We start from the raw sequence: 27,115 nt of genomic DNA, 5'->3' as shown, positions 1-27,115 counted from the left end.
ATGCTGTCCAGAGGTAATTAGCCACACGCACGATTCTTCGATTCACTCTCAGAAACACTGTCCTTCGTTTACTGCCTCTTTCAAAACTACAATAATGTCTGTGTACTGATCTTTTTCCTAGAGATATTTTCTGAGAAATTAACATTTAGAAATGATTTGGGCTTCAACATTTTGATTGCAAACTAATAGTATTCCCCTATTTCATTAATTAGCGTTTTATTCTGTTGTTCCTATTAATTGTCGCTTGTACTTATAATAGTCTGAAGATCATAACATTCCCCTACTCCTTCATTTAGTCTTTTGTTCTGTTGTTCCTGATAATTGTCGCTTGTTGTACTTATAATAGCCTGAAGATCACTAATAACATTCCCCTACTTCTTTATTTAGCCTTTTGTTCTATCTTTCCTGACAATAAGAGGCGGTCTACGTGAGAAGGGCACATACGACTAAAGTGAGTTTTGAGAAAAACCACTTTGAAATTTTAACTTGTTGCTATGGATACTAATTTATTGTTTTACAATTTGAGAATGCTTACTCCACATTAAAAGTATTTATTCAGAAAGTAATTTTCTAAGTATCAAATCAATAAAAGAAAAGCAAATGTTTCAAAATATAGAAATACAAAAAGCTGGGTACTTTGGGATTATAACCGACCACACCAGTATGAAGAACACAAAAATAGAAATTTATAGAAACAAAACATGATAGAACGAAAAAACAACTCTTCAATTACAAAATTACAAACTTACAAGCATTTCCAGGTATTGTGATCGGTATTGTTGTCGCTGTTATCTTATCTTTCTCGAGAATCCTGATTACGGCAGGCCGCGCGGCATCACGTGATTTGCACGGTACATCATTGCCTTTCCATTACAATTCAATTTATATTTCTGATTAGCCCCTCTAGAATTTGATATTTTACTGATAGGTACTATCTCGAGGGATGTTTTTCTTTCGTCGACATCAGCGCGGGGCAGCACCGAAGGTGCTGCCGAAGCCCGCGCTGATGGCCGGAGGCACTCGCATTTTGGGTGGCGGAATGTGATCAAGAATAAAAACAAGTTTTTGAGTGTTTTTTTAATAAAAAGTTTAGTTTGGTAAATGTTTTGTTTTTGTTGAATTTTTGTGTTTTGGAGAAATGTAGAGGTAAAACACGGAAGTACAACAAAGCGATGCACCAGCTGAACGAGCGGCGGAGACTCTGCAATCACGTTATCTACTAGACGCTCGACTTTGACCTCTGTCTGAGGATGGGGAGGTGTTTGCGATAAGACAATTCCTGTTTTATATTGACGAAATATTGTTTCTACGCTAATCTAGTAATCAGTAGAAACGAAATGTGAAAATAACGATTCATGTCTGGGTGTGGTCGGTATAATCCCAAAGTACCAAAAGCTGTTATGTGCCCTTTTTAGATAGAACAGGGGATTTTTATTGAAGGTAAATTATTGCATGTTAAAGACAGGCACCATTTTACAATTTAAATACATTTTAATAGGCATTTTGTCTGTGTACGTACATAAAGAAAATATAAAATACAGGACTTAACTCATTTAAATTAAATTATTACACTATTCATTGAACATATTATATTTAATGAAGTTCACATCATCTTCATTTAGGAATCTAAAAAAGGCTTGTAACATCTTCAACTTTCTTCTGGTACATTTCTTCTACTTTCGGGATCTTTAGCCAGGTCTATACAGTTCGACAACTGGCTGTCTTGGAGACTTTTGTTTCTGGCAGTTGTAGAAGCAATCAAAAAGTTCTACTTGAAAATCAAGAGGCAGATTATCGTGACATTTCTTTTGGCAGCAGTCAGTAACTAAAATTAAATGTTTTGGAACTAACCTTCTTTCCTGAAAGAGAAACGTAATCTACACCTTGTACACGCTTTAATTTATTGGTTTCCTGTACCTTATTTTTCTGTTTACGGATCACTTTCCTTTTCCTCTTCCCACCAGAACTATTAACTTGCTGAACATTCTCAAAATCACTAGATTCTTCACTACTTATCATTGTTTTTAAAGGAATACAACTCACAAAACATAGGACAATAACAATACTGGTACTTTAAACTCAAAATACAGTAAACCTGCAGTAACCATCTAATCTGACAGTCACATGGTTGAAAAAAATAGCCTGCACACTAATATTTAAACAGTTCTACCAACTTCAGTTTTAAAGATAAACACAATGAAAGCTATACCGTTGTAAAGGGCAAAACATGGCGGATCTAAAAAGCTGTTCTGCTTAAAAAGGGCACATGAGCTTATGTGCCCTTTTCACGTCGACCGCCTCCGCTTGTTGTACTTATAATAGCCTGAAGATCACTAATAGCATTCCCCTACATCTTTATTTAGCCTTTTGTTCTATTGTTCCTGATAATTTTTACTTGTTGTACTTATAATAGTGATTGTACTGAGATCACTAATAATACTAGGAATAAATAAATAAATAAAATATCAACGATAGTAATAAGACATAACTAGACGAATCGGTCCAGCCGCTCCCGAGATCACTATAACTCATTTTTATTTATAACATTAACCAACGTATTTTGTTGTTTGTTGTATTTGGGGGGGGGGGTGGGGGGGGGGGGGGGTGGGGGGGGGGGGGGGTGGGGGGGGGGGGGGGTGGGGGGGGGGGGGGGTGGGGGGGGGGGGGGGTGGGGGGGACACGAAATTTTGCACGGACGTAGCTTTTTACCTTCAAACCTCCGGGAAAAGTCTGAAAACCCCCGGATTTTTTTACTTTTAAACCCCTCAAAAAAATTCGCAAAGTTGCCATTTTTTGCCCTTGTAGGCTTTTATTTGAAGCCCGATAGCGGGCGAACCGTTAGAGCTAGCTCGGATCTGAGAGAAAATCGTTAGTAGTCGGGAATGAAGTGATCTACAAATAAGGTCAAGTGGATTTTTGCTCTATCTCTATTGGTTTGGCCGCAAAAACGCAATTATGTGTAAAATTTTAGCAATTTTCACTTAATCATTTACCTTCCAGGCTCGATAGCGGCCCGAACCGTTTGGTCGCAGCTCAAAACAAATTTTCAATGGGATTTAGAAAAACAGCGCGATCTACAAAAAAGGTCCAGTAACATTTTGCCCTATCCTTAATGGTTTAGGCCGGAAAAACGCATTTCAATGTGTCGCTTTTTCAAGTTTTACTTCAGAATTTTGTTTCTGGTTTCTATATCAGCAGAAACTTCAAAGTTATTCTAAATTAAAAAACGGATTTTAATGAAAAATAAGACGATCTACAAAAAAGGTTCAGTGACCTTTTGCCCTATCTCTATCGGTTTGGCCAATAAAATGCTAATATTTTGTAATTTGGACGTTAAAATTGTTTTTACTGGAGACGATATCGGTTGACCCGTTTATCCTAGCTTAAACTTAAACGCTTTATTAAATAGCCATTAATAGGATGTACAAAAAAGGTCCAGTAGTTTTTTTGTTGTATACCTTTCCGTAAGCCTGTTATACGCTCTCAATTGCAAAATCTTTTTTTGTGAAATTGGCAATATAGGGGTCTTTTTATTTTTTTCCGAACAAAATTGGTGCAATTAATAACACTTCCAGATTGTATTTTGTATTACTCTCGTAAACCAGTGGACTAGTATACGTGGCTACTAGAGCACATCGCGAATTGGCTGAGCGTTAGCAAAGGTTATTTTTAATTTTTTTAAACAGTTTATTTAATTCATATAATATATCAGATTTTGTTTCATTTTTATAACCATACGGTACTGTATCAATCTTATTTTATAGAACAATTCTTTTATCAATCATTCGAGCTCAGTGCTAGCTAGCTTGGTTATCTCCTATATATACAGCCGCATTTGTAACTCACTGATAGGGTATATACGAAATTCTAAACCCACTTCTAGAAGTGCTAGAAACACGAAATTTTGCACGGACGTAGCTTTTACCTTCAAACCTCCGGGAAAAGTCTGAAACCCGGATTTTTTTACTTTTAAAACCCCTCAAAAAAATTCGCAAAGTTGCCATTTTTTGCCCTTGTAGGCTTTTATTTTGAAGCCCGATAAGCGGGCGAACCGTTAGAGCTAGCTCGGATCTGAGAGAAAATCGTTAGTCGGGAATGAAGTGATCTACAAATAAGGTCAAGTGGATTTTTGCTCTATCTCTATTGGTTTGGCCGCAAAAACGCAATTATGTGTAAAATTTTTAGCAATTTTCACTTAATCATTTACCTTCCAGGCTCGATAGCGGCCGAAACCGTTGGTCGCAGCTCAAAACAAATTTCTTCAATGGGATTTAGAAAACAGCGCGATCTACAAAAAAGGTCCAGTAACATTTTGCCCTATCCTTAATGGTTTGGCCGGAAAACGCATTTCAATGTGTCGCTTTTTTTCAAGTTTTACTTCAGAATTTTGTTTCCTCTGGTTTTCTATATCAGCAGAAACTTCAAAGTTATTCTAAATTAAAAAACGGATTTTAATGAAAAATAAGACGATCTACAAAAAAGGTTCAGTGACCTTTTTGCCCTATCTCTATCGGTTTGGCCAATAAATGCTAATATTTTGTAATTTGGACGTATAAAATGTTTTTACTGGAGACGATATCGGTTGACCCGTTTATCCTAGCTTAAACTTAAAACGCTTTATTAAATAGCCATTAATAGGATGTACAAAAAAGGTCCAGTAGTTTTTTGTTGTATACCTTTCCGTAAGGCCTGTTATACGCTCTCAATTGCAAAATCTTTTTTGTGAATTGGCAATATAGGGGTCTTTTTATTTTTTCCGAACAAAATTGGTGCAATTAATAACACTTCCAGATTGTATTTGTATTACTTCGTAAACCAGTGACTAGTATACGTGGCTACTAGAGCACATCGCGAATTGGCTGAGCGTTAGCAAAGGTTATTTTTAATTTTTTTTAAACAGTTTTATTTAATTCCATATAATATATCAGATTTTGTTTCATTTTTATAACCATACGGTACTGGTATCAATCTTATTTTATAGAACAATTCTTTTATCATCATTCGAGCTCAGTGCTAGCTAGCTTGGTTATCCCATATATATACAGCCGCATGTGATACTGACTCACTCACTGACTGACATATATATACAAATTCTAACATACTTCTAGAAGTGCTGGAAACTTGAAATTTGGCATGCAGGTACCTTTTGCAATATGACCCACAGGAAAAGTGAAAACCGGATATTTTTTACTTTTTAACCCTTGAAAAAAATTAAAAACCGGTTGAAAACTGGTTAAAAAACTGGTTGTAGTTTTTTGCTTTAGAGCCGTCTAGCGAATAAACCGTTGGTCGTAGCTCAAATCTAATTTTTGAAGGGATATAGCGAAGTTGTCTGATCTACAAAATAGACACATTAGATTTTTCCCATATCTCTCTACCGATCAACCCGTAAAATGCGTCCAAAAATCGAAAATTTTGTCGAATTTTGGCAATTTTTCCGCTTGTAGAACTTTTGTTTGAGGCTCTGTAGTGTCCTAAACCGTAGGTCGTAGCTCGAATCTGCGACGATAAAAACGCCAGTGTGGAGTGAAGCGATCTACAAAAAAGGTCCAGTTAACTTTTTGCTCTATCTCCATTGGTTTGGCCGCAAAACGCAATTATGTGTAAAATTTTAGCAATTTTCACTTAATCATTTACCTTCCAGGCTCGATAGCGGCCGAACCGTTGGTCGCAGCTCAAAACAAATTTTTCAATGGGATTTAGAAAAACAGCGCGATCTACAAAAAAGGTCCAGTAACATTTTGCCCTATCCTTAATGGTTTGGCCGGAAAACGCATTTCAATGTGTCGCTTTTTCAAGTTTTACTTCAGAATTTTGTTTCTGGTTTTCTATATCAGCAGAAACTTCAAAGTTATTCTAAATTAAAAAACGGATTTTTAATGAAAAATAAGACGATCTACAAAAAAGGTTCAGTGACCTTTTGCCCTATCTCTATCGGTTTGGCCAATAAATGCTAATATTTTGTAATTTGGACGTTAAAATGTTTTTACTGGAGACGATATCGGTTGACCCGTTTATCCTAGCTTAAACTTAAACGCTTTATTAAATAGCCATTAATAGGATGTACAAAAAAAGGATCCAGTTAGTTTTTTTGTTGTATACCTTTCCGTAAGCCTGTTATACGCTCTCAATTGCAAAATCTTTTTTGTGAATTGGCAATATAGGGGTCTTTTTATTTTTTCCGAACAAAATTGGTGCAATTAATAACACTTCCAGATTGTATTTGTATTACTTCGTAAACCAGTGACTAGTATACGTGGGCTACTAGAGCACATCGCGAATTAGCTGAGCGTTAGCAAAGGTTATTTTTAATTTTTTTAAACAGTTTATTTAATTCATATAATATATCAGATTTTTGTTTCATTTTTATAAACCATACGGTACTGTATCAATCTTATTTTATAGAAACAATTCTTTTATCATCATTCGAGCTCAGTGCTAGCTAGCTTGGTTTATCCCATATATATTACAGCCGCATGTGATACTGACATCACTCACTGACTGACCATATATATACAAATTCTAACATAGTTCTAGAAGTGCTGGAAAACTTGAAATTTGGCATGCAGGTACCTTTTGCAATATGACCCACCAGGAAAAGTCTGAAAACCGGATATTTTTACTTTTTAACCCTTGAAAAAAATTAAAAACCGGTTGAAACTGGTTAAAAAACTGGTTGTAGTTTTTTGCTTTAGAGCCGTCTAGCGAATAAACCGTTGGTCGTAGCTCAAATCTAATTTTTGAAGGGATATAGCGAATTTGTCTGATCTACAAAATAGACACATTAGATTTTCCCATATCTCTACCGATCAACCCGTAAAATGCGTCCAAAATCGAAAATTTTGTCGAATTTTGGCAATTTTCGCTTGTAGACTTTTGTTTGAGGCTCTGTAGTGTCCTAAACCGTAGGTCGTAGCTCGAATCTGACGAAAAAAACGCTAGTGTGGAGTGAAGCGATCTACAAAAAAGGTCCAGTAACTTTTTGCTCTATCTCCATTGGTTTGGCCGCAAAACGCGATTAAGTGAAAACATTTTGAAAATTTTGCCCAAAAATTTACATTTCGGGCTCGATAGCGCCTAAACGGTTGCTCGTAGCTCAAAACCAAATTTCCTGCGGGATTTAGAAAACAGCGCGATCTACAAAAATGTTTAAATGACATTTTGCCCTATCCCCAATGGGTTTGGCCGCATTACGCGTTTTAATGCAATCGAGATTTTTCAAGTTTTACGTGAGATATTGTTTTCTGTGCTCCATTGCAGACAAAACCTTAGTTCTAGGCTAGAATAGAAATTCGATTTTAATAACGAAATAATTGCGATGTACACAAAAGTTTCAGTGACTTTTTTACTCTATCTTCCATGCTTTAGCCGTAAAACGTGATTATGTCGAAAATTTCACTTAAAAAACTTACATTTCGGGCTCGATAGTGGCTGAACCGTTGGCCGTAGCTTAAATGTAAAAACTATTTATAACTAGCTATTGATAAAATCAACAAAAAAGGTCCAATAGCTTTCTGTCGTTTATCTTTCCGTAAGCCTGGTAAATGCTCTAAAAGGCAAATTCTTTGTCGTCAGTTTTAGGGGTTTTAAATCTGTGCAACTATAATTAGTGCGATTCGTGCTGGTTCCAGATTGGACTTGTATTACTCCGTTAACGAGTGACTATAACCCCCCCCCCCTCCACATCGGGAGTTTTGGAGCTGAGCGTTTTAGTGAAGCTTCAATAGTAGATAGGGACAGAGTGCTTTTTAAACTGAAATAGTGATTCCTTATCAACACTCTGGTAGGGAATGAAAATTTCCGAAGTAATATAAACCCCCTCATCAACGTTTTATTTTGATAAAAAATTACTGTACACATATTCTCGTAGCACAGACACACATTTTCCAGAAAAGTACCACGCTCGCGTTTCTAATAACTCCCGATAACATTAACCCCCCTCCCGGGAATTTCCTGGTTGATGCACTCCTGATTAAAACAAACCCCCTGATCAACTTAATAATCTAATAAAGGCAGTTTTAAATTTATTTACACTAAATCTGTTTACACAACAGCTGACCGGTGCAGACTTTTATCCCAAGCGTTGTACCGACTAAACCATAGGTCGTAGATCAAATCTGAGGTCAGAATCGAAAAACAAAATTAAATTTCCGACAAGAAAGGTCCAGTCACTTTTTGTCGTAACTCTAACGGTTAAGCCTTAAAACGCACCCAAAGTCAAAAGTTTGGGTAAATCTGGAAAATTAAACTATGGGTATACATACGTCCTCTGACTTTTGGTTAAAACCAAATTATTCTTGTCTCCAAATTTCAACGAACACATAACTTAACTCTTCTACCAACATCAATTGATTAATATTATACACCACACACATCTTTTGGCTGAGCGTTAGCGAAGCATTACGACCCCGTTAAGATTCTCGAGAACGGATACATAAAATTTGGAAACTTCACGTCCTGAATTTAAACCAATCACCGAACTAAGCTTATCCCCAGAAATTTAGCCCGAAATTTAGCCAACACCCAAATGGGGGCCTGGGGTAATCTTTTTGCCCTATCTCGATTGGTTTGGCCGAAAAAACGTGATTATGTACAATTTTGTTGTAAACTTTTACGCGAAACTTTTGTTTTTGGGGTCGATAGCGGCGAAACCATTGGTCGGAGGTCAAAATAAGACTAACGTTTTATTTAGGAAATAAGATGACCTACAAAAAAGGTCCAGTGACTTTTTACTATATTTCCCTTAGTTTGACCGCAAAAACGCGATGATTAAGTGAAAAATATTGGACATTTTTCGCCTAAAAAATTTACATTCCGGGCTTGATAGCGGCTAAACGGTTGGTCGTAACTCAAAACAAATTTTTAAACGGGATTTAGGAAATCACGTGATCTACAGAAAAGGTTCAGTGACTTCGGGAGTTGGGCCTGAGCGTTTAGCTAAGCGTTCCAATAGTAGATAGGGAACAGAGGAATATTTATTATGTTCACAGGACACAATACCCTCTAAAAAAGGCCCAAGTGTGTCATTAACCCCCGGGTAATATTAACCCCCCCCCCGGGATTTCCTGGTATGACCTGATAACCTCCTGTACATTCAACCCCCTGATGTGTTTAACCCCCCTGGTAACATTAAACCCCCCCAGGGAATTTCCTGCCATGACCTCATGTCCGAATTTTTACCAGTCACCAAATCTCTTAACCCCCCCCCCTGGGAAGATCCTGGTATGACCAGATAACCCCCTGGAGACTTATCCCCCGGTAACGTTAAACCCCCCCTGGGAATTTGTTTCATATGACCAGACAATATCCTGACGAAATTAAACCCCCTCTTGTCTTAACCTCCTTAACATTAATCACCCACCCAGGGAATTTCTCGCCTTGACTAGAATAGTCTCCTGGTGATATTAAACCCCCTGTTCGACTTAAAATACTGCCTTGAGGTCGGTTTTTATTATGTTTATACTAAACAATTCAAGATAGCTGACCCGTGCAGACTTTTTCTCCCGAGCTCATTTCTGGCTAAAACCATAGGTCGTAGATTAGATCTGATGGGCACAATCGAAAGACAAAATTAAATTTCCAACAAGGAAAGGTCCAGTCACTTGTTGTCGTATCTCTAAACGGTTTAACCGCAAAATGCCCTCAAAGTCAAAAGTTTTTACGAATCCGGAAAAAAATCTATGAAAAAAGGTCAATTTTTAAATCCCTTGTCATTTACTTAATGTCCGGACTTAACCAGTCACCGAATTCCGCTTATCCCCGAATTTGCAAGCGTTTACTTTGGGGGCCTGGGGGCGTAGCCCCCAGCGAGCCGAAGGCGAGTCTAATATATATACAACCGCATGTGTAACTGACTGACTGACTGACTCACTCACGTATACTAATTCTAACCTACTTCCAGATGAGTTTAGAGACTTGAAATTTGGTACACAGATAGCTTTCCACGTGTAACCACCAGGAAAATCCCGAAAAGTGAGAATTTTTCATTTTCAACCCCTCAAAAAAATTCCCAAAAAATCGCGCATTCTTCACCCCTGCAGGCATTTTTTGTAAGCCCGATAGCGGGCGAACCGTTGGAGCTAGCTCGGATCTGACGGAAAATTTCATGGTCAGGAATGAAGTGAACTACAAAAAAAGGTCTAATGACTTTTTGCTCTATCTTCCATGGTTAAGCGACAAAACGCTCGAACATTTGAAATTCCAGAGATTTTTTCGATAAAAAATAATGTTTCAAGCCCGATAGCGGCCGAACCGTTGGTCGTAGCTCAAATCTGATTGACCCATCAAATTAGCAAATTGCGCGATCTACAGAAAAGGTCCAGTAATCTTTTGCCCTATCTCGATTGGTTTGGCCGAAAAAAAAAAAAACGTGATTATGTACAATTTTGTTGTAACTTTTTACGCGAAACTTTTGTTTTTGGGGTCGATAGCGGCGAAACCATTGGTCGGAGGTCAAAATAAGACTAACGTTTTATTTAGGAAATAAGATGACCTACAAAAAAGGTCCAGTGACTTTTTACTATATTTCCCTTAGTTTGACCGCAAAAACGCGAATTAAGTGAAAATATTGGACATTTTCGCCTAAAAATTTACATTCCGGGCTTGATAGCGAGCGGCTAAACGGTTGGTCGTAACTCAAAACAAATTTTAAAACGGGATTTAGGAAATCACGTGATCTACAGAAAAGGTTCAGTGACTTCGGGAGTTGGCTGAGCGTTAGCTAAGCGTCAATAGTAGATAGGGACAGAGGAAATATTTATTATGTTCACAGACACAATACCCTCTAAAAAAGGCCCAAGTGTGTCATTAACCCCCGGTAATATTAACCCCACCCCCCCCCCCGGGATTTCCTGGTATGACCTGATAACCTCCTGTACATTCAACCCCCTGATGTGTTAAACCCCCCTGGTAACATTAAACCCCCCAGGGAATTTCCTGCCATGACCTCATGTCCGAATTTTACCAGTCACCAAATCTCTTAACCCCCCCCCCCTGGGAAGATCCTGGTATGACCAGATAACCCCCTGGAGACTTATCCCCCGGTAACGTTAACCCCCCCTGTGAATTTGTTCATATGACCAGACAATATCCTGACGAAATTAAACCCCCTCTTGTCTTAACCTCCTTAACATTAATCACCCACCCAGGGAATTTCTCGCCTTGACTAGATAGTCTCCTGGTGATATTAAACCCCCTGTTCGACTTAAAATACTGCCTTGAGGTCGGTTTTTATTATGTTTATACTAAACAATTCAAGATAGCTGACCCGTGCAGACTTTTCTCCCGAGCTCATTTCTGGCTAAACCATAGGTCGTAGATCAGATCTGAGGGCACAATCGAAAGACAAAATTAAATTTCCAACAAGAAAGGTCCAGTCACTTGTTGTCGTATCTCTAACGGTTTAACCGCAAAATGCCCTCAAAGTCAAAAGTTTTTACGAATCCGGAAAAAAAATCTATGAAAAAGGTCAATTTTTAAATCCCTTGTCATTTACTTAATGTCCGGACTTAACCAGTCACCGAATTCCGCTTATCCCCGAATTTGCAAGCGTTTACTTTGGGGGCCTGGGGGGCGTAGCCCCCAGCGAGCCGAAGGCGAGTATATTTATATAAGGGTATTTGGTATTTGCAATATGAATATGATATTAAAGATTATATTTGTTGGTTTCCTAAAGTTAAATAATAAATATGAGCCTGAAGTAATTTTTAAAACAGTGTTTTATGTATTGTCTAGAAAAATATTTTTAGACCTACAATTTGCAAACTTTTACTTAGGTACTTCATTAATTTACCTAGAAAATTAAAATTTCAATATTGAAAAATTATTGTAAAACCCAATTTCTATATATTTTATGGTACGGTATATAATTAGATAACTTAAAACCATTAATATTAGTTATTTACACATATTATCATAACATTTTCATTAGTACACAATTTAGAATATTTGAGGTTATCTGATGAATATAGTATTCCGCAACCCTGTATCTCAATAATCTTTATCTTAATAAATAACATTTTTCCAAAAACCCTGAAGAACAATTTGTGTTTAAAATAATGAGTTTTGTCTAAATAACCTCTCTTTAGCACGCCTGGGTACTCACTGAAATCTATCAAGCGTGACGTGACGTTTCATAACGTGAAGCGAAAGTTTTTACCCTGTGCAAAAACATACATACGTCCATAGCCTGCCAAAACAAGTAGTCACTTACAAAATTCTGGAATAAAATCTTGCTAAACACAGCATCTATTGTTGTTCCATATCTTATTGCACTTATGTTTTTATTATTTGACATTGTTTTAATTTATCTTTTAAATATTTAATTAATGGTTTTGACGTTTCTTCAGCAAAATTTGTATTAAAAACTGATGTTATGTAAGTTTTTTTAGGTGAATGTAAGGCAAGGCCCAATGTAATTGATTTAGGTTATAATTATAATCAACATAAATACTAATTTTCTTCCAGTATTAAATTACACTTTGGTTGTGATAGCTAGAAAAGATCTAATCAATTTATTTTTACCCTTTTTTAAATCTCATTAGAACGAAATTAGTAGTGAACTGGAATAGAAATTAATATTAACTGTGCTAAAATTCAATGTAAAGTCCGATGAGCTTTAATTACTGCTATTAGATGATTCAGTAAGTTAATAAATTTATGTTGCATTCATTTATAAATATATTAGTAGTTCATAGATTTATTCAAACCAGTATTGTACTGTATATTTTAAGCAGAGCGAAGATGTGTGACGTTGCGTGACATGAAATGAAAGTATTTTCCCCTTGTAAAACATACATCGATAGTCCGTCAAAAGAAGTAGTAACTTCAAAAAGCACTGGAAGATTAAAGTTGTATGGTTTTAAATCTAAAAGTCACTAAATTAGAAGGAATAATAATATGTAAAAATACAATACAATACAATACAAAAAATACAATAATAATAAAAATAAAATGTATGTTCTTTAGTCCAAACCTGATAAAATCCAGAATTAAAATAAACTTTTACAGTCAATCACATAAAAGTTTTTCTCTCTGAAGACAATGTCAGTTTTAAAAACAAATAATACTCCAAATATAATGTAGATTCAGAATATACTTATATTATTAAAAAACCATAAATGCAAATGTTGCAGTTACTTCTATAAATATATAAAAGGCAGTTTCAAACATCGTAAAATACTATTGGTGCTGCTAACTTATTATCTGTGGAAATAAAATTATATTTCAACAACATATAAAACTACTGGTTTTACTGAACATAACAATATGTGATACAAAATATAAAGCTTATTTTATGTAAATGTAATGCAGTGTAAAGAACGTGTGACATAATGCGTCTCACTCTGGAATCAACATGTTAACAGTTGGTCGTTCTGTAAATGAATCTTAATCGAGACACTCAAGGCTCCAGGGTTAATAAGGCTTGATTAATACTTATCATGTGCTACTCATATACCCCAGTTATAAGAGGAATATTGGTTCCTCATGTATAGTTTTTATTTTTAATATAATCGTAATCATCAAAATGTCCAACTAAAGAATATATCACAATTCTGGTGTGCTACAGGTAACCTTTGTCGCTGCACTGGCTATCGACCCATCATAGAAGGTTTCCGAACATTCACGGAGGAATGGGAGCAACAAAGAGCAGCCAACGGACTTCAGAATGGTAGTTGTGGTATGGGAGACAAGTGCTGCAAGAATGGAGGAGCCAACAACCAAGGTTGCGGTCAGGTGAATGGTTACACCAATGGTTCTGACATTGTCGAGGACAGTCTCTTCAACCCTGAGGAGTTTGTGCCGTATGATCCGAGCCAGGAGCCGATATTCCCTTCGGAGCTTCAGGTTTGAAACATTTTAAAACTCTTTATCATTGGAAAATGGATGGTTTTCTAGAAACTTCCTATGGAGAAGTTTTAAGTAAACTGTATAGTAGCTTTTTTAAAGCTCACCAACGTATTATAATATTCCAGATTAGTTCAACACACAAAGAAGATATACCGTAAATTAGAAGCCAAAAATGATTTTGAAGTGATTTTTTTTTTTACTTGAACCTTGTTTTGTCTGCCACTAGTTATAATAAAAAATAATTCATCATAAGCTTTCAATCCAAAATTTTAACTAATTAGGAAAAGTGAATGAAGAAAACTGATTTAAAGTTTCTCAAGAAGGCTGAATATTAACTCCTCTTATTTTAAAACAACTTTTCACAAGTATTAATTTTAGCCAAATCTTTAACTTTTGTAGTATTGTAATGTAAAGTCATGTTGATTGTTAACAGATATCTGGTGCTTTGGATTCCCAGTTCTTGACTATTCAAGGTCCCCGAGTGACATGGTACAGGCCAACCAAGCTCAGCGAGCTGTTAGAGCTCAAGGCCAAGTTTCCATCTGCCAAACTTGTGAATGGCAATACAGAAATTGGTGAGATTTTTTGATAATTATAGCATAATTATTTATTTCTTTGACAGACACCAAGATTGTATGATACTAGTAAATTTCTGAAAGAGTAAAAGTGTATACAGTTTGAAGTAATCTAAATACTGGCTGGGTGTTGCAGGAGTGGAGGTGAAGTTCAAGAACTGCCTGTACCCTGTGATCATACAACCGAGCTTGATACCTGAGCTGACGCAGGTGCTCAGTACAGAGGAGGGTCTCAGAGTTGGGGCGTCCACCACACTTTCTGTTCTGGAGGACAAACTCAAGGACCTCATTTCCTCACTTCCTGGTGAACATTTACAATCTTATATCCTTAGTTTGAAATATTCAGTTTATTTCCTTTGGTGAACTTAATATTGAGCAAGAGTGTGGCTGGTATAAATCATTCTAGCACAACATCAGCTTGCTGAGTTTATGTCAATATTATAAAATTGTTACCATTCACTATTGACAATCCATTTTCCTGCCACATAACGATAGTATGTCAAGTACATTGCTAGAAAACTAACACAAATATAAGTATAAACCTAATTAAATATTTACTTTTTAGTCTCAAACCACTTAGTATTACTACAAATAGTTTTAAAATGTGTAATCAAAATTATAGTTTTCTTAGAAAATCAACCAAATTAACCTTAACGGATTAATTTGGAAACCCGAGTATTTATCTCCTGATGCTGGTCACCAACATGCAAAATAACTTTCATAGACAGTAATTTTTTATTCTTTAGACTTTGTTTCAGTAATTCAAATCATGGTTTCATTGTATTGTCTTTACAGAATATCAGACACAGGTTTTTCAAGCCATTGTGGAAATGCTTCACTGGTTTGCAGGCAAACAGATTCGTAATGTTGCTGTAAGTATTATAAGTAAAAGCTTAACAAATGTTGTAATTAAGATATAATATTAAAAAGTCAAATAATTTTAAATAAAATAAGATTGTACTTAATTCAAATTTCATTGACAATATCTTTGTGATCAATTTTTTGTGATGGGAAAAGTGTAAAACTGCTAATCTAAATTTTTCTGCAGGCAATTGGAGGCAATATAATGACTGGTAGTCCGATCTCTGATCTCAACCCAATCTTCATGGCTGCCAAATGTCAGCTAGAACTCATGAGTCAAGGTAAGGGAAATCTTTAAACCTGTACTCCTACAGCAAACTTATAATTGGACATTTATATCTGTAAAACATCTAAGAGATAACAATGTTTCACTTTCAATAGAATGTTCTATTCCTGCATCAAATTGGCTTTTGTTCTGAGATGATGGATGTATCTGTTGGCAGGAGGCAAACGTACCGTACTGTTGGATGGTAATTTCTGGACCGGTTACCGTAGAAACATTGTCCAACCAGACGAGATACTTCTGGCCATCCACATCCCTTACACAAATCAGGTCAGTTCTTTTGACACTAACCTGTAAGTTCTCGTACCCTAGAAGTAATATGTTCATGACCATCAAATTTTAACTTGTTTTCGTTAAAAATAAAATTATATTTGAATTTGTTAATCTTATAGACCTTTTTTTAGTCTTAGCTGAAATATACTACGTAAAAATAAAAAAATTATAGTTTACCAAAATACAACTTTGTGCTCTGTAGTATAAACTGAATCTGTACAATAAATGCAAACTAATATAATGGGGCAGCCGTGGTGTTAATTTGTATCCTCCAGACAGGGACTTGCAATACTTGTTAGGTTCTCAGTTTTTATTGTGTTTTTCTCTGCTTGTCAAGATAGAAGTGGTAACACTAATTTTATTGTCAAAGAGTCACAACATCAAATTTCTTATCAAACTAAAGGAAAAGTCCTAAGAAATAAGTGCCATTTTAAAGGCTGGATATTGTGAAAATGCTGTGAAGGAAATATCTATTTTAAACTGGGTTAAACATTTCACCAATGGCTGAGAAAACAATGGTCGTTCAAAAGTTGTTAGAAAAAGATAGAAAAACTAGATTTTAATTCAAACATTTTTTTTTATTTCTCAACATAATCTCCTTTCAGTTCTATACTTTTCCCAAATATTTCAAGCCGTCCAAAAATACGATTTTAGAAGTTCTTCTAAATACTTAATTGCACTAGTCCCATCAATAGAAACATTTATATTTTTATATGTATCTACAAACTTATGACCAGCTATTTCCATGGTAATTTGTAATTACTATGTCCAAAGTGAAGACCAGGAAATGAACTCATAGTGTTTTTACTCTGAGCTCTGACTTCACAATCGACCAAGACTGCCTTACTTCTACTAGAATAGAATAGAATAGAATATTCTTTATTGCACATATTCTTTGGAGAACAGGGCAAAAGTCATGTTTATGTTACAATTGGTGTATAATTAGTGTTTGTCAAAAATTGTGTGTTCTACATTGAACAAATTCTTGGATTGTGTAAATTGGTCGCTCCAGTAGCCAGTTTCTCAAGGAGGCTTTGAAGTTCTTTTCTGGCAGTCTTCTTAGGGATTCAGGTAGAATGTTTGAAGAACATTGCTCCTCGATAAGAAGGTTTCCTCTCAAATAAGCTGAGATGATGTTGATTTAGGAGAAAGTTGCTCCTGTTGTCTGGTGTTTATAGGAGTGTCCGTCTCCAGTCCTTGCTTGCCCTGATTTGATTGTATAGAGGATTGTCTCTTGGATGTAGAGTCCTACTACAGTCAGAATTCTCAGTTCTTTGAAGGCTGTTCGGCATGTGTCAAGTGGTCCTAGTCCTTTTAGAGCTCTAAATTGTCCTTTTTTGTAGAACCAGTACCCTTTGGAGAATTTTGAGATTGTCGTGCCTCCCCAGGCTATCAGGCCGTATCTCAAGTGAGATTCAAACAACGAGTAGTATGCTGTCATAGCTACATCAGTGTTGCTGATTTGTGCAATTCTCCTTATTGCGTAAAGACTGCTATTTAGTTTTTGACAGAGCTGGTTGATGTGTGGTTCCCAAGATAAATTTCGGTCCAAGGTGAGTCCTAAATATTTTCCGAATTCTATTGTAGTTACTTCTGGGAGACCATGATAGTTATTTTGAGTAGCTGTAAAAATTAGTTGTTGGGTTTTTTGATTCATTTAAAACCAAATCATTTAGGTTGCAATATTGTTTAGCCATATTAAAAGCTACAAAGGAGTCAATGTCTAGTTGATCTTTGTTTTTTTGTTTGCTACAATAAGGGCTGTTTCATCGGCGTACATTACCATTTCACAATGGTTTTTGAAGGTATTGGAAAGTCGCTAGTCAGAAGGATATACAAGACGGGTCCAAGAACAGAGCCTTGCGGCACTCCTCTGCTTACTGGTAGTGGTTCAGATTTTACTTTTTGACCGTGTTGTGTGTAGTGTAAGTAATTTCCACAATCTGTGTCCTATTGCTGAGGTAGCTCTTGAACCAGTCTATTTCTTTGTCAATGATTCCCAGAGTTTGCAGTTTTTATTGTAATGAGCTTTGTGGTCTAGACAATCGAAGGCCTTGGTAAAGTCCAAAAGTATACTTGTGGCTATATATCCTGCTTCCAATTTATCAATGATGTTTCAATTAGTTGTACCAGTGCTGTTGCTGTAGATCTGTCTTTTACAAAACCATGTTGTCTCGAGTAAGAAGGTGGTGCTGTTTGAGATGGTCCAGTAGTCTAGTTAGCACTACTCGCTCCAGGATTTTGGAAAAAGTGGAGATAAGTGAGATTGGCCGATAACTGGTGGCTTCGTCAGTTGCTCCAGTCTTATATTTTGGATAAATTTTTGCGAGTTTCAACCCGCTGGGAAAAGTCCCTTGTAAAAGTGATTTGTTTATAATAGTTGTTAGTGGAGTGATAATTTTCATGTTTGCATTGGTTTGACCAATTTAGAAGATATTTCATCGTCTCCTGTTGATGTTTTTTGATTTTAAGGTGTCTATGATGTTTCCGACTTCTATTTCATTTGTCTCCTGGAAAATTAGTCTTGGTATTTGAGGTATGTAATTTGGTTCTATTGTGTGTGTTGTTCGTTGTTCATTTCCTTTGGGTATCAAGTGTTCTGTCAGCAATTGTAGCAAAGAAGCTATTTAAGTAAATTGGCAATGTCTATTGGAGAGTCTGATGCGTAGTCTGTATGTTTAAGCGTTCAAGTTGAGTTTTTTTCTAATCTCTCTTTTCTTTCATTATTAATCACTTTCCACATGGCTTTTGATTTGTTGTCAGATCTTTCAATGTAGGAGGAGTTAAGCTGATTTTCTTAGGGGTTTTTAGTTTTAAAGTCGTAGGATTTTTTCCTTTGGCTGTTTCTTTTTTGTCGTCAGGATGGCCCGTAATGTGTTTCTCGATTTAGTGCCTCTAAGTATGCGTTTTTTAGCGCCTGGCTTTCAATCATCCCATATATTCTTGGTGGGATTTCTTTTATGTTTTACTATTTTGAGAGGGCAGGCTATGTTCATTGCAGATTGGAGGATCCCATGAAACGCTTTATAAGCAGCATCCACAATTGTCTGTGAGCATAACTTGTGACCAGTCCTGTGCTTATAGATTATACCTCAGTTCTTCTACGGTTCTTGTGTTAAATTGTCTTTTGTATGATTGTGTCTGCGTGGGGCTTGTCATGTTTTGTAGAGATAAAGCATAACTGGGCAGTGTGATCTGAGAGGCCTGTTTTTAAGCACTCTGGTTGATATTTCAGTTTCGTTAATGTTGGTGCATATGAAATCTATAGAAGTCTTGCTGTGACTGGTTATTCTTGTAGGGGGTAGGTGAAGTCTGCTCAGTCCATAGCCGTGAATCATATCGTCCAAGTTTCTCTTCTGTCGTTGCTTGCCACCAGGTTGTCTACATTGACATCCCCTATTACGAGTACCGTGTTTTTAAAAGATGTTATTTTGTCCAATTCAGATGATAAAATATCTAATGCTTCTTCCAAGTTGCTACTAGGTGGCCTGTATAAAACCTAAAAGGTGCAAGAATCCTTGTTTCATCTCAATTTTTAGAAGGATGGTTTCACATATAAGTTCTGATGTGGTTCCTGATAAGGATATTACTGTAATTTTATTTTTAAGGTTTAAGTTTGCAAAGACAGCCCACTCCACCTTTTCTGTGTTGTTGTCTATTAAAGCTGCCTATAAGTCTGTAGCCAAGGATTCTAGTGCTCTCCAGCTTTTCGTTGTTTAAGCCGTGCTCAGTAAGTATTAGTAAGTCTGGTTTGTTGTTGTGGAGAAAATGAGCAAGTCTGTCGGTTTTGTTCTGAAGGCCGTCAATATTTTGGTGTGCAATCATAAGTTTCTGGTGCTTATTTCTAGGTTTGGAAGAATTTATATTTTGGGGATTTTGATTTATTTTTGGTTCTTGTGCTGTTGCTAATTTCGGCTCAGCTATGTCCTTGTGGACTTGATTTTGGTTTTGTCTAAAAAAGTGTCAAGTTGGTGGTCGCATCCTGTGAAGAGGTTTGAGTCTGAGGTCCTGGTTGTGTAGGAGACTGGTTAGGCATATATGAGGTGGCAGTTTTCACATAATGCAGAGGGTTTGCCGTATTTTTTTTACCTTGTCTTTATAAATGTTTAATATTGTCCTTGTACTCATCAATGTGACGGTTGAAGAACTCCTCGATACTTTCTCCTTCTTTTCTGATTTTTGCTAAAGCTGGTGGTGATCTTGAGATCTTATGGGAAGATGTGGAAGCTGAAATTATTTTAAAAGGCCAGGCATTGCTGATGGTGTCGTCAGAGGACTCGTTTCAGAGGCTTGTCGCCCTGTTGTTTTCTTGAGTCCTGTCCTATGGAGTGTTGCAGCCTCCTTGCATTTGGCAACTTGCATGCTACACTGAACTGAGTCTTCTTTTTTGTTTTTTGGAGATTTTTTTTGATACATTAAATTTAGAGCAGTTATTTTTCTGACTTAGATGTGATGTCATTTTGTGGGGATTTGGGGTTTGAGAGCAAGTTTTCCCCAACTTGTTCTTTTAATTTTTGTATTTCACACTCAGTTTCATATTGCCTTCTTTTAAGGGCAGTCAATTCGGTAATTGTTATCAATGGTAAGAGAGTCTCTCCTGTATGTGAGCATGTTTGAATACCAACGTCCCGATTGGTAGCTTGAGGGATTACTGATTTTATTGACTATCCGATTTGGAAGTTCTTTTATAGTTTTTTCTAAGTTAAAAATTGTTTTCTCTAGATTGTCAATAAGTTTGCGTTGGTTGTTGTCTTGTTCTTCAAAAAATTCTTGAGCTTTGTTTTGGTTATTTCTCTCCTTGTCTAGCTGGCTCTGTAACTTTGCCAGTTCTTGGTGTAAATTCTCGACTTTGCTTCTATATTTTTCTTCAGTTAGCTCCATTTTCTCTGTCTTTTCTGAAGTATCTGCCAGCTCCGCCTCGAGTTCTCATGCATTTTTCAAGCAGCTTATTGTTTTCTGCTTTTAGCTTTGTATTCTCCTGTAGAAGGACACTACCTGCCTCAGCTGCAAGAGATAAAGACAAATTGAGATTGGCTTCCTCAGGATTTACTAGATTTTGTATTTTCTCCACGATAGTATGAGTGTCATTTGCAAACGATTTGTTTTCAGTGAGACTGTGCTCCAATTCTTCTTTTAATGAGTTGTTTTGCTAGGCCGGTACTGCTCACAGTTAACCCTTGTACTGTCTGCATTTTCAATAAAATCACTATTTGCTAACTTTTGACTGTCGGAAGACCTTCCAACACTAATAGGAAATGCACTGAAGAAATCTCTTCATGATTTCCTCATCAAGAAACCATTGTACAGTCTGGAGGAGTTCCTGGACACAGCTAAACAACTAACTGTTTTTTGTTTATGTGCATGATTATATAAAACATGGAATTTTGATTTTAGTTCCAGTCCACCTTCCCTTTTGTAGCAGTATCTGGTATCTGACGCTGTCCTCAGACTTGACTCCTGAAATCTGGAGTCATGTTCGTCTGAAGGGATCCAAATAATATAGGTGTGTCCGATGTCGAAACAATGTAAATTTTTTGTTTTAGCTTTTTTCGTTGTTGATTTCCTTTGGATCTCTTCAGACAAACATGACTCCAGATTTCAGGAGTCAAGTCTGAGACAGCGTCAGATACCACACACTGCCACAAAAGGAAGGTGGACTGGAGCAAAGCTCAAAATTCAATTGATTTAACCCTTCCTACCATAGCTACGTTATGTGTATATAAAACATGTACTTAATGTTCAATAATAAAAGACTTTGATTTTATTAGTAATATAGTAGATAAATCATTCATATGGTCATTGTGTGTTGAGGTTCAGGGGACCATTTAAGTTAGTTTCTGCGGTTCGACGCTAGGGCTGCACCACCTAAGTTGTACTTTTACTGTTCAAATATTTAGCTACCTGACCTCTCACTCTTGAGGTGGCACTCAGAGCGCTCACTTTTGCCGCTCAGTTTTATGACATTGGATAAGCTATCTCTTGTGTAACTAATGCCAATCAAAGTTTATTACTAGGCTAATTAAATAACTTTAATGGTATTTCTTTGTTTTTATTACCAAAAACAAGAAATAACATTTTTTATTTTTAAGTTTTTTTTTACTATAAAGTTGTGCATCACAAGAGGGGAAAAACTTTGGTGAGTGCTTTGACGAACATAACCCTAATTTGTAGTGTTTTTTTTTTTTTTTTACATAGACACACATCATATCACCATCAATAAATATATATTTAAATCTTAAAAAGGCTTTTTGAAATTTTTACATCGAAACGCTTTAAAATACATGTTTAAAACGTGTTTAGTCAATATGAAAAAGCCATGACTGTTTGACTTACCTCGAAGGTTTGCACATATTATACAAACAAAGTTGTGAACCTGGTGTGAATGTCAACCTGTATTCTCTGTCCAGGACCAATACTTTGCTGCCTACAAGCAGGCCAAACGTAGAGATGATGACATAGCCATTGTTAATGCTGCATTCAACCTGACTTTAGGCGACAATAGCAGCGTGTCAGAAATAGAGATGGCATTTGGTGGAATGGCTCCTACCACTGTAATGGCACCCAAGACTTCAGCAGCACTGCAGAAATAGGTAAGTAAAGTATGGTGTAAAAATATTAAGTGTGTCAAATAAATTAAGTGTGGTGGAATAGTTTTGATGTTTAGAGTACTTGTTTATGAATCAGTCTTCCATTATAGCTTCAAATTTCGTAGATAATCTTATTCAAAATCCCTGTTTTTTATTCTCATTGTATATTGTGAATATAGTTTACTGTACTCTCATATTATCTAAAGTGTACATTTTTGAAAAGGTAAGAAAACCTATCACTGTCTACTGTAAATATAGTACATTTAAAATACCACCAAAAACATATTTTTATTCGAAGTATTAGTCTCAAGTGTACATGTTTTAGTACGTTTAAAGTTTGTTAATAACAATGTAAGGTTTGGAAAGGATAATAGACAATCAGACATTTCCCATTGTTATATGTTTACAAAGTATGTAACACAATGCGAGTGTTGTACATTTTGTAACATATAACAATGGCAAATATCAGAAATCCTATTACCTTTGCAAAAGTTATACCAGATCATTGTATATCCAATACTGATATCAAATACTTGACTAGTTTTAAGCAAACTTTTATTTTATATATATAAAAATATAATAAAAATCACATGATAATTGTGTTTGAAGCGCGGGTAACTGCTAGTTTTTAAATAAATTTAATTCAACAACATTTCTCTCATGGTAATTTTGTGATTGTTTATTTTCCAGGCTGTGGACATCAGAGACTGTAGATGATGTGTTCCCTGTCCTAATGGAAGAACTTCCCCTAGACCCTGGTGCAACCTGGAGGGATGGTATCTTACAGACGCTGCCTTACTCTCAGGTTAATGACACACCACCATGTATTTTTAATCATTTATCATTTTTTCTACTGTATCAGGTTTACATTTCTTATAGTATAGTCTTTCAAGACAATTGTTTTGGTGAAAATTCAACAATAAATATCAAACAGATACTTAATGCCTTAACTGTTTTCCAGATTGTCTATATAATCTTGCAAAAGTAGCATGACCATAAACCATTTTGTTTTTTTCGTCACATAAATTCTTTTTTGTAACCAAAGAAAGTAGTGTTGGAATCTCAATTATTTTTATTTAGGAATTTTATGATACACAACCTACATTTCATATTATATAATACAGTGAAATCTCGATATATTGAACCTCAATGGGAAATACAAAACTTCGATATATTGTGAATATCAGTAAAATTGAGGTAACAATATATCAAGACTGTTTGGGACACACTTTGATGTACAGAGTTTTACAATTGTTGTCATGTTTATTCCATTATATAAAGGTTAAAATTGGCAGTTTTTAAGTGTCAAAAAGAAAAATACGTTACTGTACTTTTCTGTTCATTGCACTGACAAACCGAAACTTTGACATATAAAACTTAACAGTAGACAAAATTGAGGTTAAAATTCAATATATTGAGGTTATTTACATTAAACCTTAGTATCTAGAGGTAAAACTAGCAAATTAAGCATTGAGTAAAAAGCATATTTCAGGAAATGACAAAATTTTCATTTTATCAAGGAATTTCATGTATTGAGGTTCCATATATCAAGGTCCACTGTGTTTAAAAATAAAAATAAACACACCTGTATCAGCAAACATGCTGTACAAAATAAAGTTTTGTCAAGTGTTGATGGCTGGATTATTCTCCTTATTCCACAAGGAGAATTTTTGTATTAGATTTAATCCCCTCCATTCAGCTCCCTTCTCTCCATATCAGAAACTTTCAAAAATCAAATAGGAGAGTACCTCATGATTTCAATTACTTTTATATTTGTATGTGTTTTATTTTTGTTTCACCTTTTTTATTCATATTATTTAAAATTTATTTTATCAGAAATAGAATTGATTATTAACACCTTCACATGTACCCCAATGGGGTACATGTGATTTTTCACAACTGCCGGCGTTTACCGAAACGGGTACACACCGGGCTTTCGTAAAGTGTGTTGTGCACCCGATGGGGTACACTTTGCTATGCATTTCCTTATTGCTTTTTTTTTATTGTTTGTCTGTTGTGGTGGTTTGTTAAATGTGATCCCGCGCGTAAGTAAATACCTTAGACAATTCGTATACACCATTGCACGCACAATTAATTTAATATTCAAGGTAAATTAATTTTTTAGGTGTCTCTTGTGGTACATGGATAAACACTGAAAAGCCATGTTGAAATAATTCTTTCCATGCAAAAATGCGAAGACTATGTACAAACATACCTAGATGTTTAATGTAAAACATGAACGTGTTAATTATATTTTATACGAATTTCAATTAAATTTTTGTATACTTGTTAATATAAGCTTACAATATTCTCATTAACAATATTATTTTAGGGTCTTAATCTTACACCTAAAACTGTACAAAATAAAATTGCTGAAGTATTCATCTATAAAATCAGTTTTTGGTTTTGGTTCACCAATTCTATAAAAGAATTGAAAGTGAGAAACAGAGAAAAATATTGGTTCCTCAGTCCCTGTTGAGTCCAGGTTGAGATGTAACTAATACTTATCTCAGCATTCTTAGGGAGGTGGAAGTAACCGAGAATACCTGTATGATTTTGTATAATTACATCAATCAGTGACATATTGTCAGTAAAAAATGGTTTGTTTTCTGTTTAGTTGACTGGTTTGTGAACTGAAAGTATAATGATGTATAATACCGGGTGTTTATAAATGAATATCGGAGTATAACATTTTAAAGAATAGAATTAGTAATTAGTATATTTAGTGAAATACAGACAAACCCAATAGGTTTTTTTTTGCATTGATGAATAAAATGATTTGTAATTGCTGTTATTTCAAAGAATAAATAAATAATAATAATAATGTAATAACTTAAAATTAGAATTCATACATCAGATCAAGAGCAATTCAAACAGTTTTGTTTATTACCACCTATCTGTGCATGTTGACGCAATGTTTCCTCTGCCGTCCGTTAGAAAGCGCTAGTAGCAAAAATAGTGACTAGTAAACAGAACGCTTTTTGTGTTCTGCAGTTTGCAAAGACCGAATCTGTAGTAACAGTGCAACGTGTTACATATTATGATCCTCCAAGTGATAATAACATCCATAGATGGGTATCATCAAATTGAAGATACTGGCTGCCTTTACAAAGGGAAGAGTATGGGACGACCAACGGTTAGTGAAGAGAGTGTTGAACGAGTGAGGGAGACTTTCACATGTAGCCGACAGAAATCAGTTCAGAAGGCTAGTCGTGAATTAGCAATTCCAGTGACGACTGTTTGGAAAATTTTACGGAAACGCTTACAAGTACGTCCTTAGTGTTTGTAGTTGTTACAGGCTCTGGTGTACATGCCAGTTTTGCAAACAAAATGTTATCGCACTACAATAAAGATTTTCTGGATCATGTTGTTTTTAGTGATAAATCAACATTTCACCTCAGTGATAGGTATAACTATTTGAGTCGCTCTTTAATTTCTTGTTTTAATTATAATTTTAAGTTTGATATACTACAAAACGTATATAATAAATAACTTCTAACTCTGATATTCACTTTTAAACACCCGGTGTAATAAAACTATATTATATAATAAGTAAAAATGATGGAGGATGGTAATTTTTATTTCGTACTAATAGTGCTTTTGGTATTATTCCAAAGTAAAATCTTGACATTTCTAAATTTTGGTATCAAAAGTTTTTGTTTCTTGCCTTAAATTTTGAAATATCCAAGTTGTGTTGAAGTTACGTAGCCAGAGTGCTCTTTGTACTGTCAGTGCAATAATAAATGGAGACTGCAATTTTTTTTATTTAGTAGTTACTTTTTCTCATAACTACTATTTTATTATTATTATGATTATCCAAACTTCCATTATACACATAGACTAGTTGCTAATCACTAAATAAATCAAACTTTTTATTTTTTAATTGTTTTATTACTCTTACCTCTAAGTGGTTATAAAATGTAACTGTACTAATTCAATTTTTTGTCCATTAGCATGTTCTTCAAGTTCTATATCTCAGTAATCCAGAGGTTGGAGAGCAAGAATGCTACCTCAGAGAAGATACCAGATTCTTACATGAGTGCTGCTCAGAAGTTCAAAAGCCTTCCTCCCAAAAGTTCACAATACTTTCAAGTGGTAAATGTTTCTTATGGTCTTCACTATTTATTTAGTTATTTGTTATGGCACTTAATGTCTACATCTCAGATTCAGAGATGAACTAGTTATTATTACACATTAAATATTATCTATAACAAGATCTTCCCCATTGTGTTTCCCCCTAGTTTCTAGCAAACTGTTGTTCTTGCTTGTTTCATGTTGAAATATACTCGGTAAGATTTTTATTGTGATGAACTCTGAATTGAGAAAGGTTTTGTTGGAATAAAACTTAGAAATTAGTCATTTCATTTTAATGCATTTTTGTAGTAGTTATTTGTTTATAATGGAGCTCAAATAGTTTAATAGTACAGTTTTGACTTTCACTATGGCCAAAAAGAATCCAACTCCTCAGCAGGGTCCTGTTGGGCACAATTTGTAGCAGGTTTCATTGTACACCAACAAAATTTTAATTGATTTGTAAATTTTTATTCACTAACGTTCCTGGAAATCGAATTCACGACCAGGCTGGGCAGACTCTTTCTGAAGTTCAGTTTAGAACTCTTAGTGCACATCAATAGGTCAATACATCAAAATTAGCTATTTGATTACATTGACATCTACACTTGTTGTCA

The 27,115-nt window shown here is 35.4% G+C and overlaps 2 protein-coding genes across 3 annotated transcripts in view; both read left to right on the top strand.

Annotated features, from left to right (window-relative positions):
* On the top strand, positions 1–22,430 carry LOC124356521 (xanthine dehydrogenase-like). The gene is made up of 8 exons (XM_046807575.1): positions 1–13; positions 13,568–13,845; positions 14,282–14,423; positions 14,560–14,727; positions 15,219–15,295; positions 15,472–15,565; positions 15,728–15,837; positions 22,248–22,430. The coding sequence occupies exons 1-8, from the start codon at positions 1–3 to the stop codon at positions 22,428–22,430; spliced, it is 1,065 nt and encodes a 354-aa protein (XP_046663531.1).
* LOC124356567 (xanthine dehydrogenase) overlaps positions 22,293–27,115 on the top strand; it is a 20,719-nt gene continuing 15,896 nt past the window's right edge. Inside the window, exons 1-3 of one of the 2 annotated variants that reach the window (XM_046807644.1) lie at positions 22,293–22,427; positions 23,116–23,232; positions 26,381–26,522. In XM_046807644.1, the coding sequence (XP_046663600.1) occupies positions 23,201–23,232; positions 26,381–26,522 (174 nt within the window). In that variant the 5' untranslated portion in view covers positions 22,293–22,427; positions 23,116–23,200. Of the gene's footprint in view, positions 22,431–23,115; positions 23,233–26,380; positions 26,523–27,115 lie in introns of both variants that reach the window. The other variant, XM_046807646.1, reaches the window with a different exon arrangement.

This window comes from Homalodisca vitripennis, chromosome 3 (genome assembly GCF_021130785.1).
Source record: "Homalodisca vitripennis isolate AUS2020 chromosome 3, UT_GWSS_2.1, whole genome shotgun sequence".
NCBI classification, from domain to species: domain Eukaryota; kingdom Metazoa; phylum Arthropoda; class Insecta; order Hemiptera; family Cicadellidae; genus Homalodisca; species Homalodisca vitripennis.
The sequence above is the reverse complement of the archived record's forward strand: the minus strand, read 5'-3'. Positions and strand labels throughout refer to the sequence as shown.